A 27,127-nucleotide genomic window follows, 5' to 3' on the forward strand; every position below is an offset into this window, starting at 1 on the left:
AGTCTCTTCCATCTCTTGTGATGATCATCTCAATAAAAGACCCAGGGCAGGGTCCTGAGAACCATCCCTCTCCTCATCTCCCATGTCCCCTCAGTTATACCAAATCCTGCCACGAGTCTTAGGATCCACCACCTCCTTCTCCTTTCCATTTCTTCTGCCACTTCTGTCTCAGTTCAGGCCCTCACTACTCCTGCCTGGGTTAGGTTACTGGTGGTGGTGGTGGTGCTGGTTTAGTTGCTATGTCGGGTCCGACTCCTGTGAGCCCATGCACTGTAGCCTGCCAGGCTACTCTGTTGTCTAACAGTTCTCCTGGCGTCTGTATTGCTCTGTTTCAATCCTATCTGCCACTCTGTCTGCCATCACAGTGAGCTTTTAAACAGAAATTGTCCATCACTGCACTTTCCACCACCAACTAGCTGAAGCCTAAAATTCCAAGCAGGATTCTCCCATCTATTTGTGATTTGGCCTCTGCCTTCTTCTCTCACTTCATCTATCATCACTCATAACTTCAGCCAAGCCTGAGTTTTGCAGTTCCTCCAATGTCACCTTTCGCTTTGACACTAATGGTTCACTCTTCCTGGAAGTCTCCCCCTTCCCCTACCCATTGCCTGGCTAAAATTAACTCAGCCTTCTAGACTCAGCTTAAGTTGAAATTTTTCCTGGCACTCCTTTAAGTGTTCCTTTGATACTCCCATAGCATCTTGTGCAAACAAAAGAGTCATTAGTCACCTTGAACTATTTGCTCACACATCTCTGTTCTTTCCTAAACCCTGAGCTGTGGGATGGCAGGGACAGCATTGTATTCAGTGTTTGGTATTGAATATTCATCCAACAAATATCTGAGGACCAACTTTATGCCAAATGTTGTAATGGATAGAGGAGTGAACAAATCAAAGATACTCCTTTCTATCAAATGGGAATCAATATCATAAATAAATGAGGTAAATAAGAGAATGCAAGAGTGAAAAGTGCTATGCAGAGAATTTAAATAAATCATGTGATATGACAGTGACTGGGTGGCTACTTTAGATTAATGTCAATAAGTTCCCACTAAGGAAAGGACATTTAAGCTGCTAAGTGAATGCCAGAATGCTGTGTATTTAGAGAGACGAGCATTCCAGCAGGGAGAACTACCAGTACAAAGACCAGAAGAAACAAAGGGGGCCCACGCGGCTTAAAGCAAGCATGGGAAAAATCGTGAAGATGGGGTCACAGAAGGCAAGGACGATGTTATATAAACGTCGTCCACAGTAGAGTTTTGATTTTGTTCCAAGTGTGGTTAGGAGTGACATGATCTGATTTACATTTTCAAAAAGATCTCTCCTGGACAGCTGGGTGGATAATGGTCTGTGGGGAGTGGAAACTGAAACCAGTTTGGAGGAGAGAAACATCAGTGGCCTAGATCACAGCGATTCGGGAGAAGGTGACCCGATTTGGGACATAGCATGAGCGTGCCTAAGACTGCTGGAGAGCAGAGGAGAAGACTCAGAGCTTGTAGGATTCTGGCTCGAACACCTCGGTAGTTACTGGGGAAGAGAACAGACGCTCCGCGGCTTCAAAGAAGAAGGCCTTGGAAAAAGTCCCTTCGCCTGCCCGGACTTGGGGACAGTTCAGGTCAGGCAGCTGGATAGAGACACGCCCAGACCCGCCGCCTGTGCCCGCCAGCGTCGGGAAGCTCCGGGAGCCTGGCGGGAGGCGCGCGCCGCCCCGCACTCCACATGGCCCGTGGGGGTTTCCGCGTCCTCCGGGCGGGGCCGGAAGAGGAAGTCGGCGCCGCAGCGGCGGCTCCAGCAGCCGCGGCGGCCCCAGTCAAGCGCCGCGGTCCGACCCTGTCCCGCCCGGCCACCGAGGCAGCGCCGCGACGGGCCCCGGAGCCTGCCCCGCTGAGCCCGCACGCGCCGCCGGCGCCTCCCCGTCAGGTCGATGGGTCGGCAGCCGCCGCTGCCCCCCGCCGCGGCCGCCTTGCTCTGGGGCTTCCTGCTCCCTCTGGTAAGGGGGGCGGGAGGGTTCTCGGGCCTCCCCGGGGCGGGGCCGGGCCCCCTCCTCTTCCTCCGCCTCCTCCTCCGCCAGACCTCCCCCACCCGTCCCTGCCCCGGCTCGGCCTCCCTGCTCCGTCTCCTACGCGGCCTGCCGGGTTTTTTTCTTTCTTCCCCTGACTTCCTCGCTACGCCCTCTCCTTCCAGCCCCCATTCGTGTCGTTTGAGATCTCCCAGTACCTATCCCAGAGAAAGCTATCTGCCCAACCCCTAATACTATTTTGACCTTGATGCTTCTCTATAGGTTTTCACCGTTCCAGGCTATTTTTAATTGACCTCTGATTTTATTGTCCAGCCTTTCTTACAGCTGTTTAACCTTGACCACCCCCCACCCCCCACCGTCCAAGCCCTAACTCTGAAAGAAGGAAAAGTAGTATACCTGATCCCTGAATGTTCAGCGGTTCCAAGACTGCGCTTTAGTTTAGTTGCTCTTAAACAGATTCCCCCGCCCAGTGTTTCTGCTTCGTCTTAGGGTTCATTTGATTTCATGTCTGGGGTTTTTTGGTAATAATGCAAAATAACTTTTTAAAGAACACACCAGAGTAATTCTTTTAGTGGTTTTCAGTTCTCTGCCTAGTTTAAAGGCAAGGAGAGCCAGTTAAGTAACAGTAACAAATATGTGTCCTCAAGTTTGTTTTCATAATTAGAGAAACGTAATAATGTCTTAAAATTCAACGCCAAGTAGTTGAAGCTTCATTAAGTGGTTGGGCAGGGCACCGGTGTTGTCTGTTTCAGTTTTGTTTCTTGTAGATTTCCCGCAGGGAGTTTAAAGTTGGAAGCTTTCATGAGCTTTATATAGAATTGCTGTGGTGTATGTCTGTCTAGTTCTTTCCATTAGAATGTGTAACTTTTCTGAAATAGTGTATTTTGCTTACTCTCCAGTTTAAAGAATTACTACTAGTGAATGTATTCAATGTGAAAGTGTCTTTAACATTTATTGAAAGACCAGATTTAGAGCCCGAAGTGTCCTTGGTGTTTTCATAACTGCTAGGCAGTATTAGGAACATGAATGAGGGAATGTATCTAAAAATTGTTTGGGATGGCATGTGGGGAGTAGGATATAAAGAGAATAACAAAGCAGTAGTGTTGGTCTGAATCTTTGTTGAGATTTTGTTTACTTTGTAATTAGATGTGTCCAAAAGTTAATTCAGATGTATATACACATAAAACTATAACCTAGGTATGAAATTTTTTTAGTGGTTTTGCACTCTTTTATTCGAACTTCTTAAACTAATTGTGAGAATATATACATGTGTATAAATTCCCACCTATCCTTTCTGAGTGCAAATTAATAATTAAACTAATAACAAGTACATCAGTTGCTCGTAAACTCACACTGAAATTCTTTTTTAATTAATTTTAATAGAATAATTACTTTACAATATTGTGATGGTTTTTGCCATACATCAACATGAATCAGCCACAGATATACAGTGTTGCTCCCATCCTGAACCCCGCCCCCCAAAATTCTTACTAAACTCATATCGAAATTCTTTTTCTTTTTCTTTTTTCGGAATCTTTTTAAAAGCTCTAATGCCTCTCACAAGAAAAATGTAAACAAACTTTTCATTTAATTTCAGGTGCTTCGCAAGTCTAAAAGTTTGTCCCAGTTCTAAATTGTAACTAGTTTGTCTCTCCCATATTCTAGATGTTATTCTTTTCATATTACATGTATATATTTTGTCATATTTCAGTATATTAATCTTTGAGTTCAGTACTCCCTGGTTACAGGGTTGTTATGGGGATTTCATAACATTCTTTCACTGCACAAATAGTGTACACCTCTTATATGCAAGGAGCTGTGCTGGTAACTGTAATATACTTGACAATATGTTTTTAAGTTGAAAAGATCTGTTCTACTGCCAACTAGTAGTATTGATTTTCTATTTCTTATTGATTTCTCAGTGGATTTGTTTTCTTCTTCACTCTTTCTTCCTGAAATGGTCTCTTGTTCCTTTCCTTTTCTGAAGAACTCAAAATAAATCTCACATCCTTTTTCTCAGCAGGGAGCTCTCTCTTCTGTTTACTGGATACCTAGTTCCTTTTCTTCTCTACTTTAACTTTTATTGTTGTTGTTGTTATTTTAACCATTTTCTCCCTGATGCCTTTGTTTACTCCTCTTCCCTAGTTTTACAGCTCTGGTGCCCTCTCTTGAGTTCATTTGAATGAATGATGCCAGCTTAATCATTTCATTTCTTCTTTCTGGGCTTTTGAAGCTGGCCCAATGGGGCCTCTCTTCTCTTGGTCATGTTAGAACAGAGTCATCATCTTCTAGAAGCAGCACTTAATCTCCAGAAAGTGTCATATCTTTGTAGAAGAGGCAGAGTAAACCCTCTGGAAAGGCCCTTCAACATCTGAATGACCTTACTGTGTATCTTGCTCAAGCTACAGCACGTCTGGCTGTTTTAATGACTTCTAAACCCGTTAAACATTTGAGTCTAGACATGAAAAGAGTGCCTGGCAGATAGTTAATTCTCGCTTGTCTTTGCCAGAATTCCATATTACATTTATCTTTCCTCAGTCTAGCTTCCACCACTAGCCCTGACTGTCACAAAGTTCTGTTTCAAAGAGAATGAGTGAAATGTAGCCTGCATCTGTTTTCTAAAATTGTTTCAAAGTTCCTTGAAGAATCCTGAGTCTTTCTCATAGTGTTTTATAAAAGTTCTATTCATGTTTTCATTACTTCAAATAATTTGAAGTGTCGTATTGATCTTGGGTGGTCTCAGCCTGCAGCAACTTGAGGCAGGATCTCCATTCCTGGCCAGAGATGGAGGTTGGGCAGCAGAGAGTGCTGCTACAAGGCAGCGCTAGAGCGAGTCCTACCACTAGACCAGCAGAGCCAGTGGCAAGGCCCTGTCCTGTCAGCTGTGTACAAATGAATTTCCACATGGAAACGGAAAGTGGTGAAACAAGTGAAGTGTTTACTAGGAGGAAAAGGGTACGTGGACACACGGATGGGCTCAGAGAATCATGCCCTCGTGGTGGTTTGAAGCACTCTTATGGGGCATTTCTTCTGGATTTCCTTTGGCTAATTATCTTGCTTTTCCTAGTTCTGAGTCTGTATTTGGTATATATCTCAGGGTCCTCCCATGTGTCCAAGTGCATCTCTTAGCCAAGCTGGATTCTAGCAAAGAGGCCTATGGGTAGTTGACATCACTTACAATGGGGTAGTGGCCCCTCCCTTTTTGACCTCCAAAGAGCCTTTCTGCACATGTGTAGTCACAGACGTCTCCTTGACTTTGAGACAGAGGAATATGGGATCTTTAACTCTTATCTAGGTAGGTCCCAGCTTCCTCAGTCATCCTGATTTTATGGAGTTTCTGTCCACAGGGGAGAAACTATTCAGCCGGGGCCCATCTGTCTCCTTTCTGAGGTGATCATCAGAATCTCCATCAGAAAACTCACTTGCTGTAATCTTCATTCCTTTGATATACTATACCAACTCAAAGAATCTTCTTTAATCCCTTCTCTGTTAACTTCCTGAGGAAAGTAGTTGTGTTCTTCTACCCAACCTATCAGAGACATGCTGAACTGCTGTCATGAACTGAATTGTGTCTTCCCAAAATTCATATGTTGAAGCACCAACACCCAAAGTTGATAGTATTTGGAGATGGGGCCTTTGGGAGATAATTAGGTTTAGATGAGGTCAGAGAGTGGGTTTCTTGTGATGGAGTTGGTGCCTTTATGAGAAAAGACACCAGGGAGCTTGCTCTCCCTGCATTCTCAGAATATAGCACCTACACATACATCTCCTTAGCATCTCAAAATAATCCTGAGAGGAGTTTCTGGAAGATTACAGTTTGTCCTAGACCATATAGAAAGTCACCAAAAAGAAGACTAGAACCCAGGCTTTCTAGACATCTTTTTATATTTTTTCACTAAATTTTTTTTTGTTTTGTTTATTTGTTTAATCAAAAATAGATCACAGGACTCATTGGATAAATTTGTGAATTTATTTTCATAAAAAAGGTATAAAGATAGGAGGAGTCATGTTTACTATGTGTGTAATCATTTTTTATGATTACATTTAAATTTTATTAAAAATTTACCTGCAGTTGAATCTGTTTATAGAAATCTAGACCATAAAGTCTTCAGGTATGGACACTTACCCTAAAATACTAACTAAAAAAAAAAAAAAAAAATTGATTACTCTTAGACCAGAATTTGCCAAACATTACCATGTCCTGTGGACTTAAATCAACTTGATTTATGGCTGGCCTTTTAGGCATTTGAGTTTATGAATTCTAGTGTAAATCGTAAATTCTGTAATAGTTAAGTAGTAATATTACTTAAGGAAAACCAAGGAGAAGTCTGGATCTAGGTAACAAATAGGATATAAGCCCCATGAAGGAGACATTTTTCCTGACTGTCTCCCATAGCACCTCATAGACTGCAGAGTATTGAATGGATGAAATGGTTACCTTGTTACTTCCCTGCCCCCAGTACATCTTAGCTTGTTACCTGTCCCCAGATTCTCCAAGTCTAAGGAATGATTCTGGGAATCTGCTTTCCCCACGGTGGCACACAGACTCTTGTGATTCTCTGTAAATCTCTGTTGGGGGTCCAAGCTTCCGTTGAGCCGCTAATGAGGTAAGTAAGATTTCACGTCATCTCTGAGGATCTTGGTCTACTCAATCTCAGTGCAGCATTTCCGTAAACCTCGAATCCTGGAAGTAGGAGTAGAAAGAACATAAGCTTGTCTTGATGATAGAATTTATTAGGGAGGAAAGAGGCATAGAAAATATATAATAGTGAGTTAAAAATTACTTAGATCTGACTTTGGAACATCTATCATTCAGACGCATAACCTCAATTCTGCCTTTCCTGTAGAGGTCATTTTAACTCTTACTGTGTTGGCGTTGACCTGAAACTCATAATCTGTGTGAAGAGGAAGACGTTTGTAAAGAAAATGATACCTTCTACATTGCTCTGATATAAGGGTAATGTGTGGATGACTGTTATTCCTGAGCATTTAACACTCAGTGATTACACTGTAACTTTTAATCTTTTGGTTTAGAAATAAAGTGTTTTTTTTTTAATTGCTAGTTCTCATTTTAAATAAATTCTGTTTGTTAGCAAAACTTGCTCCAAACCTCCAGCCCTCACATGCAGTATCTAAAATTAGAGGAATAGTTTAATTTGTAGATTTTATGAAGAAAGATTGCAGGGGGAGTTAATGTGAGAGTTAGTCACATTCACACATTGTCCTTTCAAACCAGAGGATTAAGTATATCTAATAGATAGCAATACAAATAATGTGAAACAGGTTTAATTGACAGACTGTGGAGGTGGGTGGGGGAGTTGGGACCCAGTGATACACATGCATAAGATTTTTGAGTGAACTTGTGGATGAAATGGTGGAACTGCTGGCCAAAACATGAGCATTGACTCTACCAGCATACTGCAGTTATAGTGAGACTTTGACCTCTTAAGAAAATTCCTGGGAGTACCCCAGTAACATCTGGAAACCTGGTAAGTTTCACTGCTGTACATGATGAGATCTGTAGCCACATACTCTGTAGACAACATCAGAGCATCACTAGGAAGTTTGTTAGAAATGCATAATCATGGCCTCCTCCTAAGACCTGCTGGATCAGAATTTAGTTTTAATAGAACATTAAATTCAGGAAGCACTGATCTATAATAAAGGATAAGAAATTGCTGCCCAAATTACAGCATAATCTCTAGGCAAAAAGAATCGTGCTTGACTAATCTGTTAAGGCTTTTTGTTGTTATTGTTCAGTCCCTAAATCGTGTCCGACACTTTGTGACCCCATGGACTGCAGCATGCCAGGCTTCCCTGTCCTTCACTATCTCCCAGAGTTTGCTCAAATTCATGTCCACTGAGTCAGGATGCCATCCACCCATCCCGTTCTTTGTTGTCCCCTTCTCCTCTTTCCTTCTATCTTTCCCAGCAAAAGGATCTTTTCTGAGTCGGCTCTTCACATCAGGTGGCCAGTTGGAGCTTCAGCTTCAGCATCAGTCCTTCCAATGAATATTCAGGGTTTATTTCCTTTAGGATTGACTGTTTAGATCTCCTTGCTGTCCAAGAGACTCTCAAGAATCTTCTCCAGCACCACAGTTCAAAAGCATTAGTTCTTTAGCACTCAGCCTTCCTTATGGTCCAACTCTCAACATCTGTACATGACTACTGGAAAAACCAAGCTTTGACTCTATGGAACTTTGCAAAGTAACATCTTTGCTTTTTAATATGATGTCTATGTTTGTCATAGCTTTTCTTCCAAAGAGCAAGTGTCTTTAATTTCTTGGCTGCAGTCTCTGTCCCCATTGATTTTGGAGCCCAAGGAAATAAAAGCTGTCATAGTTTCCACTTTTTCCCCATCTGTTTGCCATGAAGTGATGGGACTGGATGCCATGATCTTCATTTTCTGAATGTTGAGTTTTAAGCCAGCTTTTTCACTCTGCTCTTTCACTCTCATCAAGAGGCTCTTTAGTTCCTCTTTGCTTTCTACCATTCGAGTGGTATCATCTGCATATCTGATGATATTTCTCCTAGCAATGATTCCAGCTTGTGCTTCATCTAGCCCAGCATTTCTCATGATGTATTTTACATATAAGTTAAATAAGCAGGGTGACAATCAGATTAGTCAAGCATGATTCTTATTGCCTTTCTTATCCTTTATTGTAGATCAGTGCTTCCTGAATTTAATGTTCTATTAAAATCAAATTCTGATCCAGCAGGTCTTAGGAGCAGGCCATGACAAGAAGTACAGCCTTGACGTACTCCTTTCCCAATTTGGAACCAGTCTGTTGCTCCATACCTGGTCCTAAACTGTTGATTCTCAACCTGCATACAGGTTTCTCAGGAGGCAGAAAAAGTGGTCTGATATTCCCATCTCTTGAAGAATTTTCCAATTTTTTGTGATCCCAGAGTCAAAGGCTGTATCATAGTCATTGAAGCAGATGTTTTTCTGGAATTCCCTTGCTTTTTCTGTGATCCAGTGGATGTTGGAAATTTGATCCTCTGCCTTTTCTAAATCCAGCTTGTACATCTGGAAGTTCTTGGTTCACGTACTGTTGAAGCCTAGCTTGAAGGATTTTGAGCATTACCTTGCTAGCATGTGAAATGAGTGCATTTTTTGCAGTAGTTTGAATATTCTGTGACTTGCCCTTCTTTGGGATTGAAATGAAAACTGACCTTTTCCAGACCTGTGGCCACTGCTGAGTTTTCCAAATTTGCTGGCATATTGAGTGCAGCACTTTTAACAGTATCATCTTTTAGGATTTGAAATAGTTCAGCTGGAATTCCATCACCTCCACTAGCTTTGTTCATAGGCTTTTTAAGGGAATTAAATATTTACAAGAGTAAAAGTTAACACTGTGTTTTTCAGAGCTTGATCTTGATCAGGTGAAAATGGACCAATTGGCAAACCGAAAAGGTGGCATGGATTCATGGTGGTGTGTATGTTAGATAAATTTTAGCTAGAGAATTGCTATTTTGAAAGGAATGTGTGAAGACTTAAATTTGGAAAGTAGGTCCGGTGCTGCTAGATACCTTTTGAAGGAGAAAGATAGAAGGCAAACCAAATCTGTGAAACGCAGTCAAAGAAGAATCCTCGAACTATGCTGTTCGGTTGGACAGGAATAGAAGGGCCTGTTTCCTAGATTAATATTGGGCTGGTGAGTCAGCATCAGGAGACCTTGTGAACAGAGGCCAGGAATACAAATGCCTGTGCTTGGGAGTACCAGGAGATTGGAATATAAAGCATGGATGTAGCCTCAAGAGACAGGGACATGAAGGTCAGCGCAAGACTGACTCAGTGTAAATACAACAATGAGCTACAGCTCTTTTTTTATGTCCTTCTGTTTAAGGTCTGATTGGTCTGGGAAAATGGGGAGATAGTGTACCTGCAAGGATGTGAGTATAGTATACTCTATTACAGTTGGGTTATTTGTTTAGACTTTCAGTAATCATTTGACTCTTGTCATACTGCAAGTTATTTAGGAGAAAAATGGTCAAAATAGGCAACTATAACATCAAGATAGACTTGGTCTTCCCAAGTCCATGGTCTAGTGGTTTAAGAATCCACCTGCCAATGCAGGAGACATGGGTTCGATCCCTGGTCCAGAAAGATCCCACATGCCATGGAGCAGCTGAGCCTGTGCACCCCAACTACTGAGCCAGTGCTCTAAATCCTGCAAGCATAACTACTGAGCCCACGCCCCCTAGAGCCTATGCTCCACAACAGGTGAAGCCACTGCAATGAGAAGCCCGAGCACTGCAATGAAGAGTAGCCCCACTCACTGGAGAAAACCGACAAGCAGCAACAAAGACCCAGTGCAACCAATCAAAAAAAAAGAAGCATTGTTTTGAAAAGAAGGTGATATGGAATATGATTGAAGTCAAGTGATCTGAATAAAGTAAATTTGGCAATGTTCATGAACAACAGACATCCCATGAAGTTTTATGTGAGATAAATTTGAATCAGAAAAACAGGAAATACTGTTTTACTGGTTCACACTGTGGTCAAGTAAACTTGCTTCCCTTGCACGTGAGCTCAAGCAAGATGTGGAATATAAAGACATGGATGTAAGACTGATGATTCAATGGCCATGAAGAACACTTGACTCCACAACTAATGGTTGTAGGAACTGGCATTAAGATGGAAGGTTTGGGGTAAGCAAACCTTACCTATGACAAGGAGCACTTGTCATAGGGAAAGGAATTCCATGAAACTCTAGAGTCCTAGAAGTGGGGTTACTTGAAAGAGTGTAGGAGAACTGGACTGTAAAAAAAAGCAGAGCACCAAAGAATTGATGCCTTCAAACTGTGATGCTGGAGAAGACTTCTGAAAGTTCCTTGGACAGCAAGATGAAACCAGTCAATCCTAAGGGATCAACCCTGAGTAGTCATTGGAAGGACTGATGCTGAAGCTGAAGTTCCAATATTTTGGGTAGCTGATGCGAGGAACTGACTCATTGGAAAAGACCCTAATGCTGGGAAAGACTGAGGGCAGAAAGAGAAGAGGGCATCAGAGGATGAGATGGCTGTATAGTATTAATGATGCAATGGGCATAAACTTGGGCAAGCTTTGGGAGATGGTGAGGGACAGGGAGACCTGACTTACTGCAGTCCGTGGGGTCACAAGGAGTCATACATGACTGGGCGACTGAACAACAGTAACACGGAAAAGATAAGTTCGAGTTTGGGATATTTAGGGTGTAGGAGGAATTAATTGGGTATTAGAGAAATTTGAGTAGTGGTAGGAGACCCATTCCCAGTATCATGGCAGGAAAGGAGTTAACAGCTAATGCAGAGATATATGTGGCCAATGTTAATACTGGAGGGGGGAGTCTAGCTGCATAAAGGAACTTGAAGGATAGCAGAGTTGAAAGATGGCTGGTTTGGGATTTAGAGAGCTCTGTTCTAATCTGGTCCCCAAGACCACTTGATTTTGATCATTTTGGACCTGTTTGAGCTATGAAATAAAGGGACTAGATTTTGTTACCCTAAATCACTTCAAACTCTTGATTCTAAGCTTCTTACTAAGAGGATATTTTCATTACTGGTTGAAAATATAAACATTTTTTAAGAGTTGTGTCAAGTCACAGAAGACCAGCCCACAAGTGATTACAAAGGAGAATTCAGATGTTTTGAAGCATGTGTCTAACTGGCAAGCTGTAAAGGAAGGTGTCCTTCCACCATAGGGTCTTTCTCAGGTGATATAGTACTAGCACGGGTGGACCACCAGTCTCACCTGATTTGATATTTGTGATGTTTGAAGGGACACTGTGTTTCAGGCCTCTATGCTTCCCAACCTATTTGGCCCACAGTGATGTGGTTTCTGCCAGTTGGCCCATGAACTACGTGGTTTTGAACTGTGTGCGTCTGCTTATACTTGGATTTTTTTCAATATGTTTATTATGCTTGTGATCTACAGTTGGTTGAATTTGTGTGGAAGCAAATCTGTGGGATAGGAACATACCTGGATTTCGTTATCTGTCCTGGAACCAATCTCGCTCGGTTACTGAGGGATGACTGCGCTCTTGTTCCCTTATTGCTTTTGCTGCGCAAGGTTGAGTCCGTAGAGCAGCAGCAGCAGGATCACCTAACAATCACCTGCATTGTTAGAAATGCAGAATCTCAGATTCCACCCAGACCCACTGAATCAGAATCTGCATTTTAATATGATAACAAGTAATTTGTATGCACATTAAATCTTGAGAAGCACCATCCACATAGCTTTGGTTTTGTGATTATTGTTGTTGTTTAGTCACTAAGTCGTATCTTTGACTCTTTTTGCAACCCTCTGGACTGTGTAACCCACCAGGCTCCTCTGTCCCTGCAAGAATAGTGGAGTGGGTTGCGCTTTCCTTCTCCATACAGCTGTGGTACTCAAACTTTTTAACAAGCATCAAAATTTCCATAAGGGCTTATTAAAAGTAAACTTCTCAGTGTTTCTGATTCAGTAGATCTTGGAATAGGGTCCAAGAATTTGCATTTCCCGCACCCTGAAGTGAAAAGTGAAAGTGTTAGTCGCTCAGTTGTGTCCAGCTCTGCAACACCATGGGCTGCAGCCCACCAGGTTCCTCTGTCCATGGAAATTCTCCAGGCAAGAATACTGGAGTGGGTAGCCATTCCATGCTCCAGGAGATCTTCCCGACCCAGGAACTGAACCTAAGTCTCCTGTGTTACAGGTGGACTTTCTTTACCATTTGAGCCACCAGTGAAGCCCTTCCAACAAGCCTAAGAACCACTAAAGCTTTTACTAGAGACTCTGTCTTTAATCATATTCTGTTTGTGATTATCTGTTTCAGGTTTGTTTTTAATCTTCCCAACAAGACTATAATTGCTTATTTAGTGTTTCTTGGGGGAGGGAGCAGCTTTATTGAGATATAATTTATATACCGTAAAATTCACCCACTCAAAGTGAACAATTCAGTGGCTTTTAAAATATTTACAGATAGGTGCAGCCATTACTACAGTCAATGTTAAAACATTGACATCACCTCAAAAAGAAACCAAATAGGTAGAGCACAGAGGATTTTTAAGATAGTGAAACTATTTCTTTTTCCATGTGATACTGTAATGGTGGATGCATGGCATTATATATTTGTCAACCAATAGAATATAAAACACCAGGGGATACTATAAATGTAAACTATGGACTTTGGGTGGTAATGAATTGTCAGTGTAGATTCATAGATGGTAACAAATGTTAATAACAGAGGTTGGAGGGAGGCTATGAGTTTGTGTGGTAAGGAAAGATGTAGGAACACCATACTTCCTGCTCAGTTTTGCTGTGACCCTAAAGGTGATCTGAAAAATAAAGTCCATTTTAAAAAAAGGAAGAAAGAAAGAAACTTTCTTGATAGTGATAGTGTAGCTATCACTCCCATTCTCACCTTCTACCAAGCCCTGCTGCTACTGCTGCTAAGTCACTTCAGTCGTGTCCGACTCTGTGCGACCCCATAGACAGCAGCCCACCAGGCTCCTCCGTCGCTGGGATTCTCCAGGCAAGAACACTGGAGTGGGTTGCCATTTCCTTCTCCAGTGCATGAAAGTGAAAAGTGAAAGTGAAGTTGCTCAGTCGTGTCTGACTCCTAGTGACCCCATGGATTGCAGCCTACCAGGCTCCTCCATCCATAGGATTTTCCAGGCAAGAGTACTGGAGTGGGTTGCCATTGCTTTCTCCCCTGCCAAGCCCTAAGCAACCGCTAATCATCTTGTATTTCTCCTGCATGGTACAAGTACATGGCAAGGTGCTAGATATATTATTAATAGTAACAGTTATCATTTATTATGAGCTTAATATGTGTTAACAGTTGCATGATCTAACTTAATCATTGTGACAGCTCTGTGAGGTCTGGACATTTTTGTCCTACCAAAGCTGAAGAGGGAATTCCCTGGCAGTCCAGTGGTCAGGACTCGGTGCTTTTATTGCCAGGGCCCATATTCAGTTCTTGGTTGGGGACCTAAGATCCCTCAAGCCATGCACCACCACGCCTCCCCACCCCAAACAATCTAATGATGACACCCAGAACAGGTTAAATGACTTGTAACCTAGCCAGTAAATGGTGAACTGCCATTCTATCCCAGACCTATACTTCCAAAAACACATGAAGTCTATTGTTGATAAACTCAATGTTCAAAGCTGTAAAATCTCTATGAGAAATTTTACCGAGCTATTAAATTGTAGTGGAAATGCTTAAATTGTTTGGGTATATTAGCTTGTTCAAGAAATTTACTGCATGTTCCATAACCAATACTAACTATTCTACAATTATGTGTGGGTATACTTTCCTCTCTTATACTAATCTTCCATTAAAATTTGTGTTTTACTTTGCTGCTGCTAAGTCGCTTCAGTCGCGTCCAACTCTGTGCGACCCCATAGACGGCAGCCCACCAGGCTCCCCCGTCCCTGGGATTCTCCAGGCAAGAACACTGGAGTGGGGTGCCATTGCCTTCTCCGTGTTTTACTTTAGTAATTCCCATATCAGTGAGTTTTGCTTATGTCAATAGTAGTTTTCTACCATCATAGGAAGATTGTAGTTCCTCTGTAGCAATAAATGTTTCTCATAGTTGGACATCTTTGTATTTTCTTATACTTTTAAACTTTTTAAAAAATCCCTTAGCTTTTGTAATTATGAAAGTAATGCTGAGTATCAGACATATTTTTACATACATACATACAATACCATATTTTGTGTAAAAGAATATAGTGTATATGTATCAATATGGAAAATCTGACATATAAAATTTAAATTTTATGGCTTAAAGACTTAAATATAAGACATGACACTTTAATACTCTTATGAAGAGAACATAGACAAAATATTCTTTGACATAAACTATACCAGTGTTTTCTTTGATCAGTCTCCCAGGGCAATAGAAATAAAAGCAAAAATAAACAAATGGGATCTGACAAACTTACAAACTTTTGTACATCAAAGGAAACCATAAACAAAATGAAAAGTTGAACCTATGGACTGGGAAAAAGTATTTGCAAATGAAGTGACCTGTAGAGGTTTAATTTCCAAAATATACAAATAGCTCATGCAGCTCAGAAACATTAAAACAAACAACCCAGTTGAAAAATGGGCAGAAGAGGTAAATAAACATTTCTCCAAAGAATACATATAGGCTAACATACAATTACATGAAAAGATTCTCAACATTGCTAATCATTAGAGAGTAAGCAAGTAAAGTCGCTCAGTTGTGTCCTACTCTTTGCGACCCCATGGACTGTAGCCTACCAGGCTCCTCTGTCCATGAGATTTTCCAGGCAAGAGTGCTGGAGTAGGTTGCTATTTCCTTCTCCAGGGGATCTTCCCGATCCAGGGATCGAACCCGGGTCTCCAGCATTGCAGACAGTCTGAGCCACCAGGAAGCCCATAATTATTAGAGAACCGCCAATCAAAACTACAGTGAGGTACCTCTTTACCCCAGTCAGAATGACCATCATTAAAAAGTCTACAAATAGCAAGTACTGGAGGGAGTGTGGAGAAAGGGGAACCCTCCTACACTGTTGTTAGAAATGTAAATTGGTGCAACCACTATGGAAAACAGCATGGAGGTTCCTCAAAAAACTAGAGTTGCTATATGATCCTGCAATCCCACTCCTGGGCATATATCCAGAGAAAACTATGATTCAAAAAGATACTTGCCATTTCTTACTCCAGGGGATCTTCCTGACCCAGGGATCGAACCCATGTCTCCTGCATTGGTAGGCAGATTCTTTACCACTGAGCCACCTGGGAAGCCCAAAAAGATACATGCAATGCAATATTCATAGCAGCACTATTTACAGTAGTCAAGACATGGAAGTAGCCTAAATGTTCATTCACAGATGAGTGGATAAAGAAGATGTGGTACATATAAACAACAGAATACCTCATAGCCATGATAGAGTGAAACAATGCCATTTGTATCAACATGGGTGGACCTAGATTATACTAAGTAAGTTAGAAAGAGAAAGACAGAGTGATATCACTCACATGTGGAATCTAAAATATGATAAAAATGAATTTATCTGTGACACAGAAACAGACTCACAGACATAGAGAATAGACTTGCTTAGCGGAAGGGGTGTTGAGGAGGAAAGGATTGGGAGTTTGTAATTAGCAGATGCAAACTATTACATATAGGATAGACCACAAAGTCTTGTTGTATAGCACAGGGAACTATATTCAATATTCTCTAATAAATCATAATGAAAAAATATGTATATATATATGTAGAACTGAATCACTTTACTGTAGAAATTAACTCAGTGTTATAAATCAATTATACTTCAATAAAATAAATTTTTAAAAATAAATTTTAGAAAAGCTATACAGTAGTATATATAATATGATTCCATATGTGTAAAACAAACCATGTATATATTTGGGATCTATCTTCCTATCTATCTTAAATATTCATATATAGTATCTGGAAAGACATGAGAAAAGCCCCTAAGGGGTGACTGTGGGCAGGATGGCAAGAGAGGGATTTCATACCTTTTTGTTTTCTTTGATTGTGTTTTCCTTTTTTAATTTTCTCTTTCCAGTCTTTTTACATCTTCATCTTTGCTTTTGTTTTCCTCTTTTTTTTTTTTTTAAACAGGCTGGCATGTGTCTCTGTCATTCTTTAAGTTTACATAAATGTACAGGTACATATAGGGAGCTTTGTTTTTATAAAAATAGGAAACATTGTAAATATATTTCTAGAATTTGCTTTTCTCACTATGGATATGTATTTCTACAAGTTCGTTCTTTTTAAAGCTGTGTACAATACATACCATAATGTAATGGATCCTCATCTGTAGAAGATGTTTTTTGTTTTTGCTATAACAGATAATATTGCAGTGAATATCCCTGGACGTTTATCTTTCTACAATCTTGTGCATTGTGTAATATTAATACAACTAGGATATGAATCAGTGAATTATATATATTAAAAAATGTTTGATTGAGGAGGTGGGAGGAAGGCTCAAGAGAGAGGGAATATATATGCACATGTAGCTGATTCACTTTGTTGTGACGGCAGAAACTAAACAACATTATAAAGCAACTCTATCCAATAAAAAAAGTGTGATTGATATTGCCAATTGTCTGTTGTAAAGGTTATACCCACTTCAGCAGCCTTAGACACAGTTAAAACCAAGTCAGTCAGTTCATTCCCTTAGTCGTGTCTGACTCTTTGTCACCCCATGGACTGCAGCACGCCAGGCTTCCCTGTCCATCACCAACTCCTGGAGCTTGTTCAGACTCACGGCCATTGGGTTGGTGATGCCATCCAACTGTCTCATCCTCTGTCGTCCCCTTCTGCTTTCAGTCTTTCCTAGCATCAGGATCTTTTCCAATGAGTCAGTTCTTCACATGAGGTGGCCAAAGTATTGGAGATTTAGTTTCAGCATCAGTCCTTCCAAGGAATATTCAGGACTGATTTCCGACTGGCTGGATCTCCTTGCAGTCCAAGGGACTCTCAAGAATCTTCTCCAACACCACAGTTCAAAAACATCAATTTTGCAGCCCTCAGCTTTCTTTATGGTCCAACTCTCACATCCATACTGAGAAAAACAAGAGCTTTGACTAGTCGGCAAAGTAATGTCTCTGCTTTTTAATAAGCTGTCTAGGTTGGTCATAACTTTTCTTCCAAGGAGCAAGTGTCTTTTAATTTTATGGCTGCAGTCACTATCTGCAGTGATTTTGGAGCCCAAGAAAATAAAGTCTGTTACAGTTTCCATTGTTTCCCCATCTATTTGCCATGAAATGATGGGACCAGATGCTGTGATCTTAGTTTTTTGAATGTTGAGTTTCAAGCCAACTTTTTCACTCTCCTCTTTCACTTTCATCAAGAGGCTCTTTAGTTTTTCTTTGCTTTCTGCCATAAGGGTGGTATCATCTGCATATTAATATTTATTAATATTTCTCCCTGCAATCTTGGTTCCTTCTTGTGCTTCATCCAGCCTGGCATTTCATATGATGTACTCTGCATGTAAGTTAAATAAGCATGGTGACAGTATACAGCCTTGATGTTCTCCTTTCCGGATTTGGAACCAGTCTGTTGTTCCATGTGTAGTTCTAACTGTTGCTTCTTGACCTGCACACAGATTTCTCAGGAGGTAGGTCAGGTGGTCTGGTATTCCCATTTGTTGAAGAATTTTCCACAGTTTGTTGTGATCCACACAGTCATAGGCTTTCGCGTAGTCAATAAAGCAGAAGTAGATGTTTTTCTGGAACTCTCTTGCTTTTTCGATGATCCAATGGATGTTGGCAATTTGATCTCTGGTTCCTCTGCCTTTTCTAAATCTAGCTTGAACATCTGGAAGTTCTCAGTTCATGTACTATTGAAGCCTGCCTTGGAGAATTTTAAGTATTACTTTGATAGCGTGTGAGATGAGTGCAATTGTGTGGTAGTTTGAACATTCTTTGGCCTTGCCTTTCTTTGGGATTGGAATGAAAACTGACCTTTTCCAGTCCTGAGGCCACTGCTGAGTTTTTCCAAATTTGCTGGCATATTCACAGCAGCACTTTCAGAGCATCATCTTTTAGGATTTGAAATAGCTCAACTGGAATTCTATCACCTCCACTAGCTTTGTTTGTAGTGATCCTTCATAAGACCCACTTGACTTCACATTCCAAAATGTCTGGCTCTAGGTAGGTGATAACATCATTGTGGTTATCTGGGTCATGAAGATCTTTTTGTATAGTTCTTCTGTGTATTCTTGCCACCACCTCTTAATATCTTCTGCTTCTGTTAGGTCCATACCATTTCTGTCCTTTATTGACCCTGATGCTGGGAAAGATTGAAGGCAGGAGGAGAAGGGGATGACAGAGGATAAGATGGTTGGATGGCATCACCAACTCAATGGACATGAGTTTAAGTAAGCTCCAGGGGTTGGTGATGGACAGGGAAGCCTGGCGTGCTGCAGTCCATGGGGTCGCAAAGAGTCGGACGGGACTGAGTGACTGAACTGAACTGAACTTGCATGAAATGTTCCCTTGGTATCTCTCATTTTCTTGAAGAGATCTCTAGTCTTTCCCATTCAATTGTTTTCCTCTATTTCTTTGCATTGATCACTGAGGAAAGCTTTCTTATCTCTCCTTGCTATTCTTTGGAACTCTGCATTCAGATGGGTGTATCTTTCCTTTTCTCCTTTACCTTTAGCTTCTTTTATCTTTCATTTTTCATTTGCTTTTGGTTAAAACCAAATCCTGATTTAAATACAGTGCTTTCCAAAAGGAGCTTAGGAGAATGACTGGTTCTGATCTGTGACAGGTAAAGGATAAATTCAGCCTAGAAACAAGGAAGTCCTCAAAGACTAATGGGATCTTGTCAAAAGGATAAAACAAGCAAGGTGGAAGAGGCCATATTTGCAAACTGACCAAATTGGGCATAGCTTGAACATCAAACAATCCCAAACAATAGATTCAGTAAGAATTTCAACAGATCAGTCCACCTCTGCTGTCAGAATCCATTCACAGCCACCAAGTATTTAGCTGAATGAAAACTGCATTTCTTTTTTCCAGAAATAATTTCCTTATGTAACATTTTATGTAATCTGATGGCATGTTTGAAGAATTCCTTACACTTGCTTAGATCCATAAGCTAAGGAAGTCCCAAGTATGCCAGAAAGCCCTCAAATCCCAAATGTTCACAGGAGATTTTAGGTAGGAGAGCATGGATTAGAACATTTCTGTACTTCTTAGATATTTAGATTGACTTATTTGTATTTACCAAAATTACAAATTTACAAAATTAATAGGTCAAAAATGGTCAAATAGCAGCAATTTCTTGTTGGTGCATGTTTTAGTGGCAGAGGCTTAGTAGTACATCATCTTTAACTGCCAAACAATCTTTTTTCTCCCTTTGGTTGTAGCGTAAGATTTTCTCAAAGGAGAGAGGAAGGATCTGGATTGATCCAAGTTTAAAGGGAATTGTGATGTGGAGTAGTATTGTAGTTGTCTTGGGCTGTTTCTTCATATCACAGGTTCCACTCCCATCCCCCTACCCCCATGTACTATGGTTATTCTCTTAGTCACTTATTACCTCTTGTCTCTCTTCTTTCTCAGTAGTGGGAAATGAAGCGTAAGGAAAGAACATTCTTCTAGATCTTCTTTTTTCACTTTAAACTCTAGATTGGTCTTTTTGAATAGATTTTTTGCAGGGTCTTGAAAACTTGAGATTTCTAGTTTCCCTGGTTCATTTCCAAAAATAGCACTTAGAAGTTTACCCTGCAATGCAGGAGACACGTGGAATATCCCACATGCCACAGAGTACCTAAGCCCCTGTGTCACAAGTACTGAGCCCACATGTGGCAACTACTAAAGCCTGCATCCCTCCAGCCCGTGCTCTGTCACAGGAGAAGCCACCGAATGAGAAGCCCGCACCCTGCAACTGGAGAGCAGCTTCAGCTTGCCACAACCACAGAAAAGCCTGCCAGCCACAAAGACCTAGCACAGCCAAAAATAAAAGGGGAAAAAAATTTTTTTTAAAGTTTACCCTAGTAACTCATAGAATATGGAAGGTAACATAGGTTAAGGGATTTCAGGTGCATTGTCTTTTTAGAATATGAATAATGAAATAATAACTCATGAGAGATTGGGAAGTAAAGTTTCAGGGTGTGAAGGGAGTGTCGAAGTTATGACATCATAACAAGATTCCTCCCTGGGATATGGCCCTTATAAAAAGGGCAATTAAGAAAGTGACTTCCTTAAAGAATGTTTTCTGATGTAAAGAATGTTTCATGTACAGTTTTACTATTTCCTCAAAGAAGTTCATTGGAGGACCTTACCCCTTAAGGAAATGTGGTCAAACCTGTATATAAATAGTTTTATTAAAATCCTTAGTCCTTGGCAAGCTGAATCATTGCCACCGTGAAAATTATTGTTTGTGTCCCAGACAGCTGCTCACGAAGCAATCCTCCATGCCTCTGGAAATGGCACACCTTCACCATCTAAGGACTACTGCATGCTATATAACCCTCACTGGACATCTCTTCCAAGTACCCTAGAAAATGCAGTAAGTAAATCACAGTTTCTATTTATTTATAACAAAATATTGAATGGTGAAAATGAGTGGTTATAATGTTTCAGTATGTAACCTAATTATAATGTTGTGATTAATAAATATTTATTGCTTTTGCTTTAGTATTTTTCTCTTTATGAGAAAAAAAAGTTATAAAATTAAAAAATACCTACCTCAAAGCCTGATTGTCATGAAATGTTTCTAATTTAAAGGAACTTTGTGTTAAACCAATGTTGATACTCTCTTTGAATGCCTTTAGGGTGAAATATGATATATATAATATTAAAGATATTTCTTCTTTCCAGACTTCCACTAGTTTGATGAATCTGACTACCACACCACTCTGCAACATTTCTGATATTCCTCCTGATGGAATAAAGAACAAAGCAGTTGTGGTACAGTGGGGAACCTGCCATTTTCTGGAAAAAGCCAGAATTGCACAAACAGGAGGTGCTGAAGCTTTGTTGGTTGCCAATAACAGTGTCCTAGTAAGTTATTAAACTATAATAACTTTTTTTGAGTTCTTGATATCAAATTTTATAGGAACTGAACTATATTCTTTGTGTGTGGTTTGGGGCTGAGTGTTTTGGGAGGTTTTTTGGGTTTTGTTTTAAACTTTTTGTTTTTCATTGGGATGTAGCCGATTAACAAACAATGTTGTGGTAGATTCTGAACAGTGAAGGGTCTCAGTTCAGATCAGTCACTCAGTCGTGTCTGACTCTTTGTGACCCCATGGACTGCAGCACGCCAGGCTTCCCTGTCCATCACCAACTCCCAGAGCTTACTCAAACTCATGTCCATCATGTCAGTGATGCCATCCAACCATCTCATCCTCTGTTGTCCCCTTCTCCTCCCACCTTCAATCTTTCCCAGCATCAGGGTCTTTTCCAATGAGTCGGTTCTTCGCATGAGGTGGCCAGAGTATTGGAGTTTCAGCTTCAGCATCAGTCCTTCCAATGAATATTCAGGACTGATTCCTTTAGGGTTGACTGATTGGGGTCTCAGCCATACATATACATGTATCCATTCTCCCCCAAATTCCCCTCTCATTCAGGCTGCCACATGACATTAAGTAGGGTTCCCTGTGCTATAGGGGCTGAGTTTTGAATAATATGATGGTAGTATTCTTAAACATTCTGGATATAAGAGGTGTTTAATTGGAAAATTTTGTTTCTTTTCCATTCCTAAAATAGACAAGATATGTTAGGAATGTGTGTGTGTGTGTATAAAATAGCAGTTTAAATTTATGCTGAAAAGATTCCAGTTTGAATCCTTTTTAATATTATAATATTAAGAAAAAACACATGAAACATTGTTTTATAACTTTAAAGAGATATTTGTATTTAATAATTTTTACTTTACTAGTAGTTCATAAGTTTTCATAATATGTTTTTTTTTCTTTTAGTTTCCTCCCTCAGGGAACAAATCTGAATATCTTGATGTGAAAATATTGATTGCATTTATAAACCACAAAGACTTTAAAGATATGAAGCAGGTAAATTAATAATTATCTGTTAGATAAAGTTTATAAATAGTACAATTTTGTGCTTTAAACCACTGATATTTAAATTATTATATGTGTTCCATTTGCTAGTAAGATGGAACTTGCTAGTCTCATTCAAGTCTTATTCAACCCCTCCCCATTTAGCGCAAGGTATTTCAGAGTCTTGATGTTTGAGAGGATATTTCTTTGTTTCAACCTCTTTAAAATCTTTGTGTCATCTCATTTATCTTAATTTTAAATCCTTGAACACAATGTCAATGTGTGAAACACCACACTTTTGCTTTTAATAAAGCAAAGCCTCATAATTTTGACAAGAGACTATATTGTGTTATCAAAATAATTCTGTTATTCTTGACTGTCTTATATATCCTGTCCATTCCAGAATGAAATTGGAATATTGCTTCCGTACTCTAAGTGTATTAACTGTTATTTTGCATTTCAGACTCTCGGAGATAACATTATTGTGAAAATGTATTCTCCATCGTGGCCTAACTTTGACTATACTATGGTGGTTATTTTTGTAATTGCTGTATTCACTGTGGCATTAGGAGGATACTGGAGCGGGCTAATTGAATTGTAAGCTTAATTAAACTTCATTGTTTTTAAGATAAATGGTTAAAAAATTATTGTCTTTAATCATTTTATCATGTAACAACACTTAAAGTTCTACTTGTTCTCAGAATATAGTGCTGACAACGTTAGATTGCAGGTTTGTCCTCACATAAATCTTTAACTTTTCACTGAGAAGAAGAAAGTCGTAGGTTCCTCTTGTTCTTCTGCTGGCAAGGAAACATTGAAATTTCACCAAAGTCTCTTAAATTAAAATGTTTAATTACCTCACCCAGAAAAGGTGGAGATAGTTAGCATCCTAATGTACCTATTCGCTTAGATTAAAAGAAAATAAACAGGATGGGAATTTTTTCAGCTCCTCCTGAGTTGAATCATTACAATGTGACCTCACCATTCTAGTCAGTGCTTTAGGAATTGGATATTAATTAAGCATGTCCATATTTTAATTTAAATATAGAAATTTCAAAAGTACATGAAATTTGGATTTATCTATTTAATAACAACCTAAACCCAGTGTTCTTACAGTTATGTACCTTTTGCTGTAGATTAAAGGCAGTGTAGAGAAGGCAATGGCACCCCTCTCCAGTCCTCTTGCCTGGAAAATCCCATGGACGGAGGAGCCTGGTAGGCTGCAGTCCATGGGGTCGCTAAGGGTCAGACACGACAGAAGCGACGCAGCAGCAGCAGCAAAGGCAGTGTAGTTTAGAAGAATCAGTTCATTTTCTTAACTCTGAGTAAAAAATTGTGCTCAGAGCACATTATTTTATGCATAAAGGACAATATGTTCACCTTGTGAATTGATATGTAGATTCCACTAAAAAGGGCTTATTTGACACCAGCTAAAGCTAATAAGCTTATTTGTAATTTCTTAAAATACTAAAATTTGATTGACTTACAGTAAGAGAAATCTAACAAGCATAGATTCCTAGAATGTTGAGCTTAAAATATTTTACATATTTGGAAAACACATTTCAGCATGTGTTAGTCACATGTCTTCACATAAGTTAGCATTATATTTTTCACTGTTAATCTTTATAAAGCCTAGTATGGAAGATCTCCAAAATCATTTTCTAGATTGTATGGTAAAATGTTATAATTTCTGAAAAGCTGCTGATTCATTGAAAATTTTTTTCCATTTAATATAGATTCTCACTGTACTTACATTAGTATGTAAACTGTTTCTTTTCTAGAGTAGTGCTGCTCAGGCTGTAATGTGAATACAAACTGTCTTAAGATCTCATTCAGTTCAGTTCAATCGCACAGTCGTGTCCGACTCTTTACGACCCCATGAACCGCAGCACGCCAGGCCTCCCTGTCCATCACCAACTCCTGGAATCCACCCAAACCCATGTCCATTAAAATTTTTAAAAATTAAGATTTAGTAGGCTTGGGGTGAATGCTGAGATTCTGCATTTTTTGACAAACTGGTCCATGGGCTTTGAGTTAGCAAGGCAAGCTTAATGTACCTGTCAGGATGGGCTCCTCCTCAAGAAAATTGGAGGTGGGAGAGCAGTACATACAAGTTGACTTAATCATAAAACATGATGATGGACAAAAACAAAAAATGTATTGCCTTCAGTAACTAGGTTGGGAGAAGAGAGATCTTTTACCTGCAGAGTTAAGGATTTTGAAATTGAAGTGACCGATTCTGAAAGTAGGATAAAGATAGAAAAAACTAAGTGTGTATGTTGTGGTTGGGAGTGACAGTATAGAGGAAGAGTATTAATCAATGATAAAATGGAAAACATTTCATAAAAAGTAGAGTTACTGACATAAGACCATTTACAACAGCATGGCTGGATTTTGAAGGTATTACTTATGCTAAGTAAAATAAGTCAGACAAAGATAAATACCTGAACATCTCATTTATGTGTGGAATCTCTAAAAAAATGAACTCATAGATGCAGAGAACAGATTGGTGGTTACCAGAGGTGGGGAGGTGGAGGGTGGGAAAAATGGGTGAAGGTGTTCAAAAGGTACGGACTTCCAGTTATAAAATAAATAAGTCCTGTAGATGTACAACATACTGACCATAGTTAATGATTCTGTCCTGCATATTTGAAAGTTGCTAATAAAGTAGTTCTTAAAAGTTCTCCTCACAAGAAAAAAAAAATCTTTTTAACTCTGTGCTGATGGGTGTGAACTAAACTTACTGTGGTAATCATTTTGCAATATATACAATTATCAAATCATTGTGTAATACACCTGAAGTTAATGTTATATGTCTTCTATATCTTAATTTTAAAAAATAACACAGGAACAATTATTTAGCAAGTAAAGAGAGTTAGGCTGAAAGAGAAGGGAAAAGAGAATATGGCTTAGGGAGGGAAAAGTTTACCAGAACAGGACCTCATAACCCAGAATTAACCTGCCAAATGAAAGATGTACTTTATGCAAAAATGAAAAATGCCTTGATTCAGTATAAAGACTTTTCAGTAGAGAGTTAAACTGCTGTTATAATGAGCCCTCATATAACTGGTGAAGAAGAAAATGGCCACCTACTCCAGTATTCTTACCTGGAAAATCCCAGGGATGGAGGAGCCTGGCACACTACAGCCCATGGGGTCTCAAAGAAGTCAGATACAACTGAGCAACTGAGCATGCATGCATATAACTGGTCCTCATCATAAACTCAAGATGACAGGAAAGAAAGCTTAGCTTCCTATTGCCTGTGGCTCTCGACCTGATTTGAATACAGTTTTTTAAAAAAAGATGAGTTGTATTATTTTAACATGATATAAACCTAGAATATATTTTCCTTCAATAAATTACCTGGTATAAACTGAATATGAATATATAGCCTTTTGGTTATTGTGCCTTATATGGGTTCTGTGATAGAAATGTCCTTAAATAAATGTTTGCAATGGATTTATCCAAAGGTGGGCATGTTTACCCACTCAGGTACCACTTTTGTTGAAACTCTGTTAATACGCTGTCATCTGGTGCTATGGTTTGAGGGAGGTACTGTGTGTTCCTCCTCAAACCTTCTCCCTGCTCCTTTCCCAGGCAACCTCCCTAGAGTCACAGATGTGTAGAATAGTAACCATCTTGATATGCAGTTTTCTCATAAAGTAGCATGTTGATAAATAAGCAATTTAGCAAGTTGATAGAAATAAATCTTTTTTTTTTAACCTAAAGTTTGTATTGAGCCCAGACTTGGTGAAAAGGATCAGGATATATGAAAAAGGAACAGGGAACACCACTTTACACTTGATCTTAGCCAAAAGGCCAAGAGGTGATCAGGAATACCATTTTAGTAGACCAGAGTTGAAGGGACTGGCGCTGGAAAAGTACGTTAGTGGCTTCTATGTAACTGGGAAGAGACAAGGTGACAGAACAGAAACTGTTCAATAAAAGAAGCTTGTGGCCCTTTCCTCTTCAGCTCCTGTTGTCTGCCTTTCACTAGTTGTGTGACCCCAGAAGGGGTATTGGGAGAATTAAAACAATATTTTGCTACCTTGAATCAGGGTAGGACAAAGCGATGTCTTGAACTTCTTTTGAATCCTTCATAATATGTTGAAGAGCACCATACAGACTTACAGTGAATACTGAGCTGACTGATAGAATAAGTTAGTGTTTTTACATTGAAGAGAAGCTGCTTTTAAAAGTAGTTTACTACCTGCAAGTTGGTTTCAAAAGTTAGTGGTTAATAACACACCAACTCTGAAGGGTAGAATTATAGAGAGTTTTTACTTCTAGATTAAGTATTTCTTCATGGTGTGATAACTGTTTAAGTATGTTAACTTTGTAATCAGAAACAACTTTAAGTTAGTATTACAGATAGATTTTAAAAATAACTGTACTTGGCAGAGATTGCTGAAGTTTCTGTGTGTGTTTATGCAGGGAAAACATGAAGGCAATGACAAACACTGAAGATAGAGAAATGAGGAAAAAGAAGGAAGAATATTTTACTTTTAGTCCTCTAACAGTTATAATATTTGTGGTCATCTGCTGTATTATGATGGTCTTACTTTATTTCTTCTACAAATGGTTGGGTAAGAAATCATTTTACATTTGCTACTTTTTAGCATACAATATTTT

The 27,127-nt window shown here is 39.6% G+C and overlaps 1 protein-coding gene across 3 annotated transcripts in view; it reads left to right on the top strand.

Annotated features, from left to right (window-relative positions):
* The first annotated feature begins 1,246 nt into the window (after window positions 1-1,246).
* The window catches only part of SPPL2A (signal peptide peptidase like 2A), a 52,967-nt gene continuing 27,086 nt past the window's right edge, over window positions 1,247-27,127 (top strand). Inside the window, exons 1-6 of one of the 3 annotated variants that reach the window (XM_043471997.1) lie at window positions 1,247-1,989; window positions 20,891-21,006; window positions 21,318-21,500; window positions 22,418-22,507; window positions 22,959-23,092; window positions 26,930-27,081. In XM_043471997.1, the coding sequence (XP_043327932.1) occupies window positions 1,719-1,989; window positions 20,891-21,006; window positions 21,318-21,500; window positions 22,418-22,507; window positions 22,959-23,092; window positions 26,930-27,081 (946 nt within the window). In that variant the 5' untranslated portion in view covers window positions 1,247-1,718. Of the gene's footprint in view, window positions 1,990-20,886; window positions 21,007-21,317; window positions 21,501-22,417; window positions 22,508-22,958; window positions 23,093-26,929; window positions 27,082-27,127 lie in introns of all 3 variants that reach the window. The other 2 variants (XM_043471998.1, XM_043472000.1) reach the window with 2 other exon arrangements.

The sequence above is a fragment of the Cervus canadensis genome, chromosome 6 (assembly GCF_019320065.1).
Source record: "Cervus canadensis isolate Bull #8, Minnesota chromosome 6, ASM1932006v1, whole genome shotgun sequence".
Classification (NCBI taxonomy): Eukaryota; Metazoa; Chordata; class Mammalia; order Artiodactyla; family Cervidae; genus Cervus; species Cervus canadensis.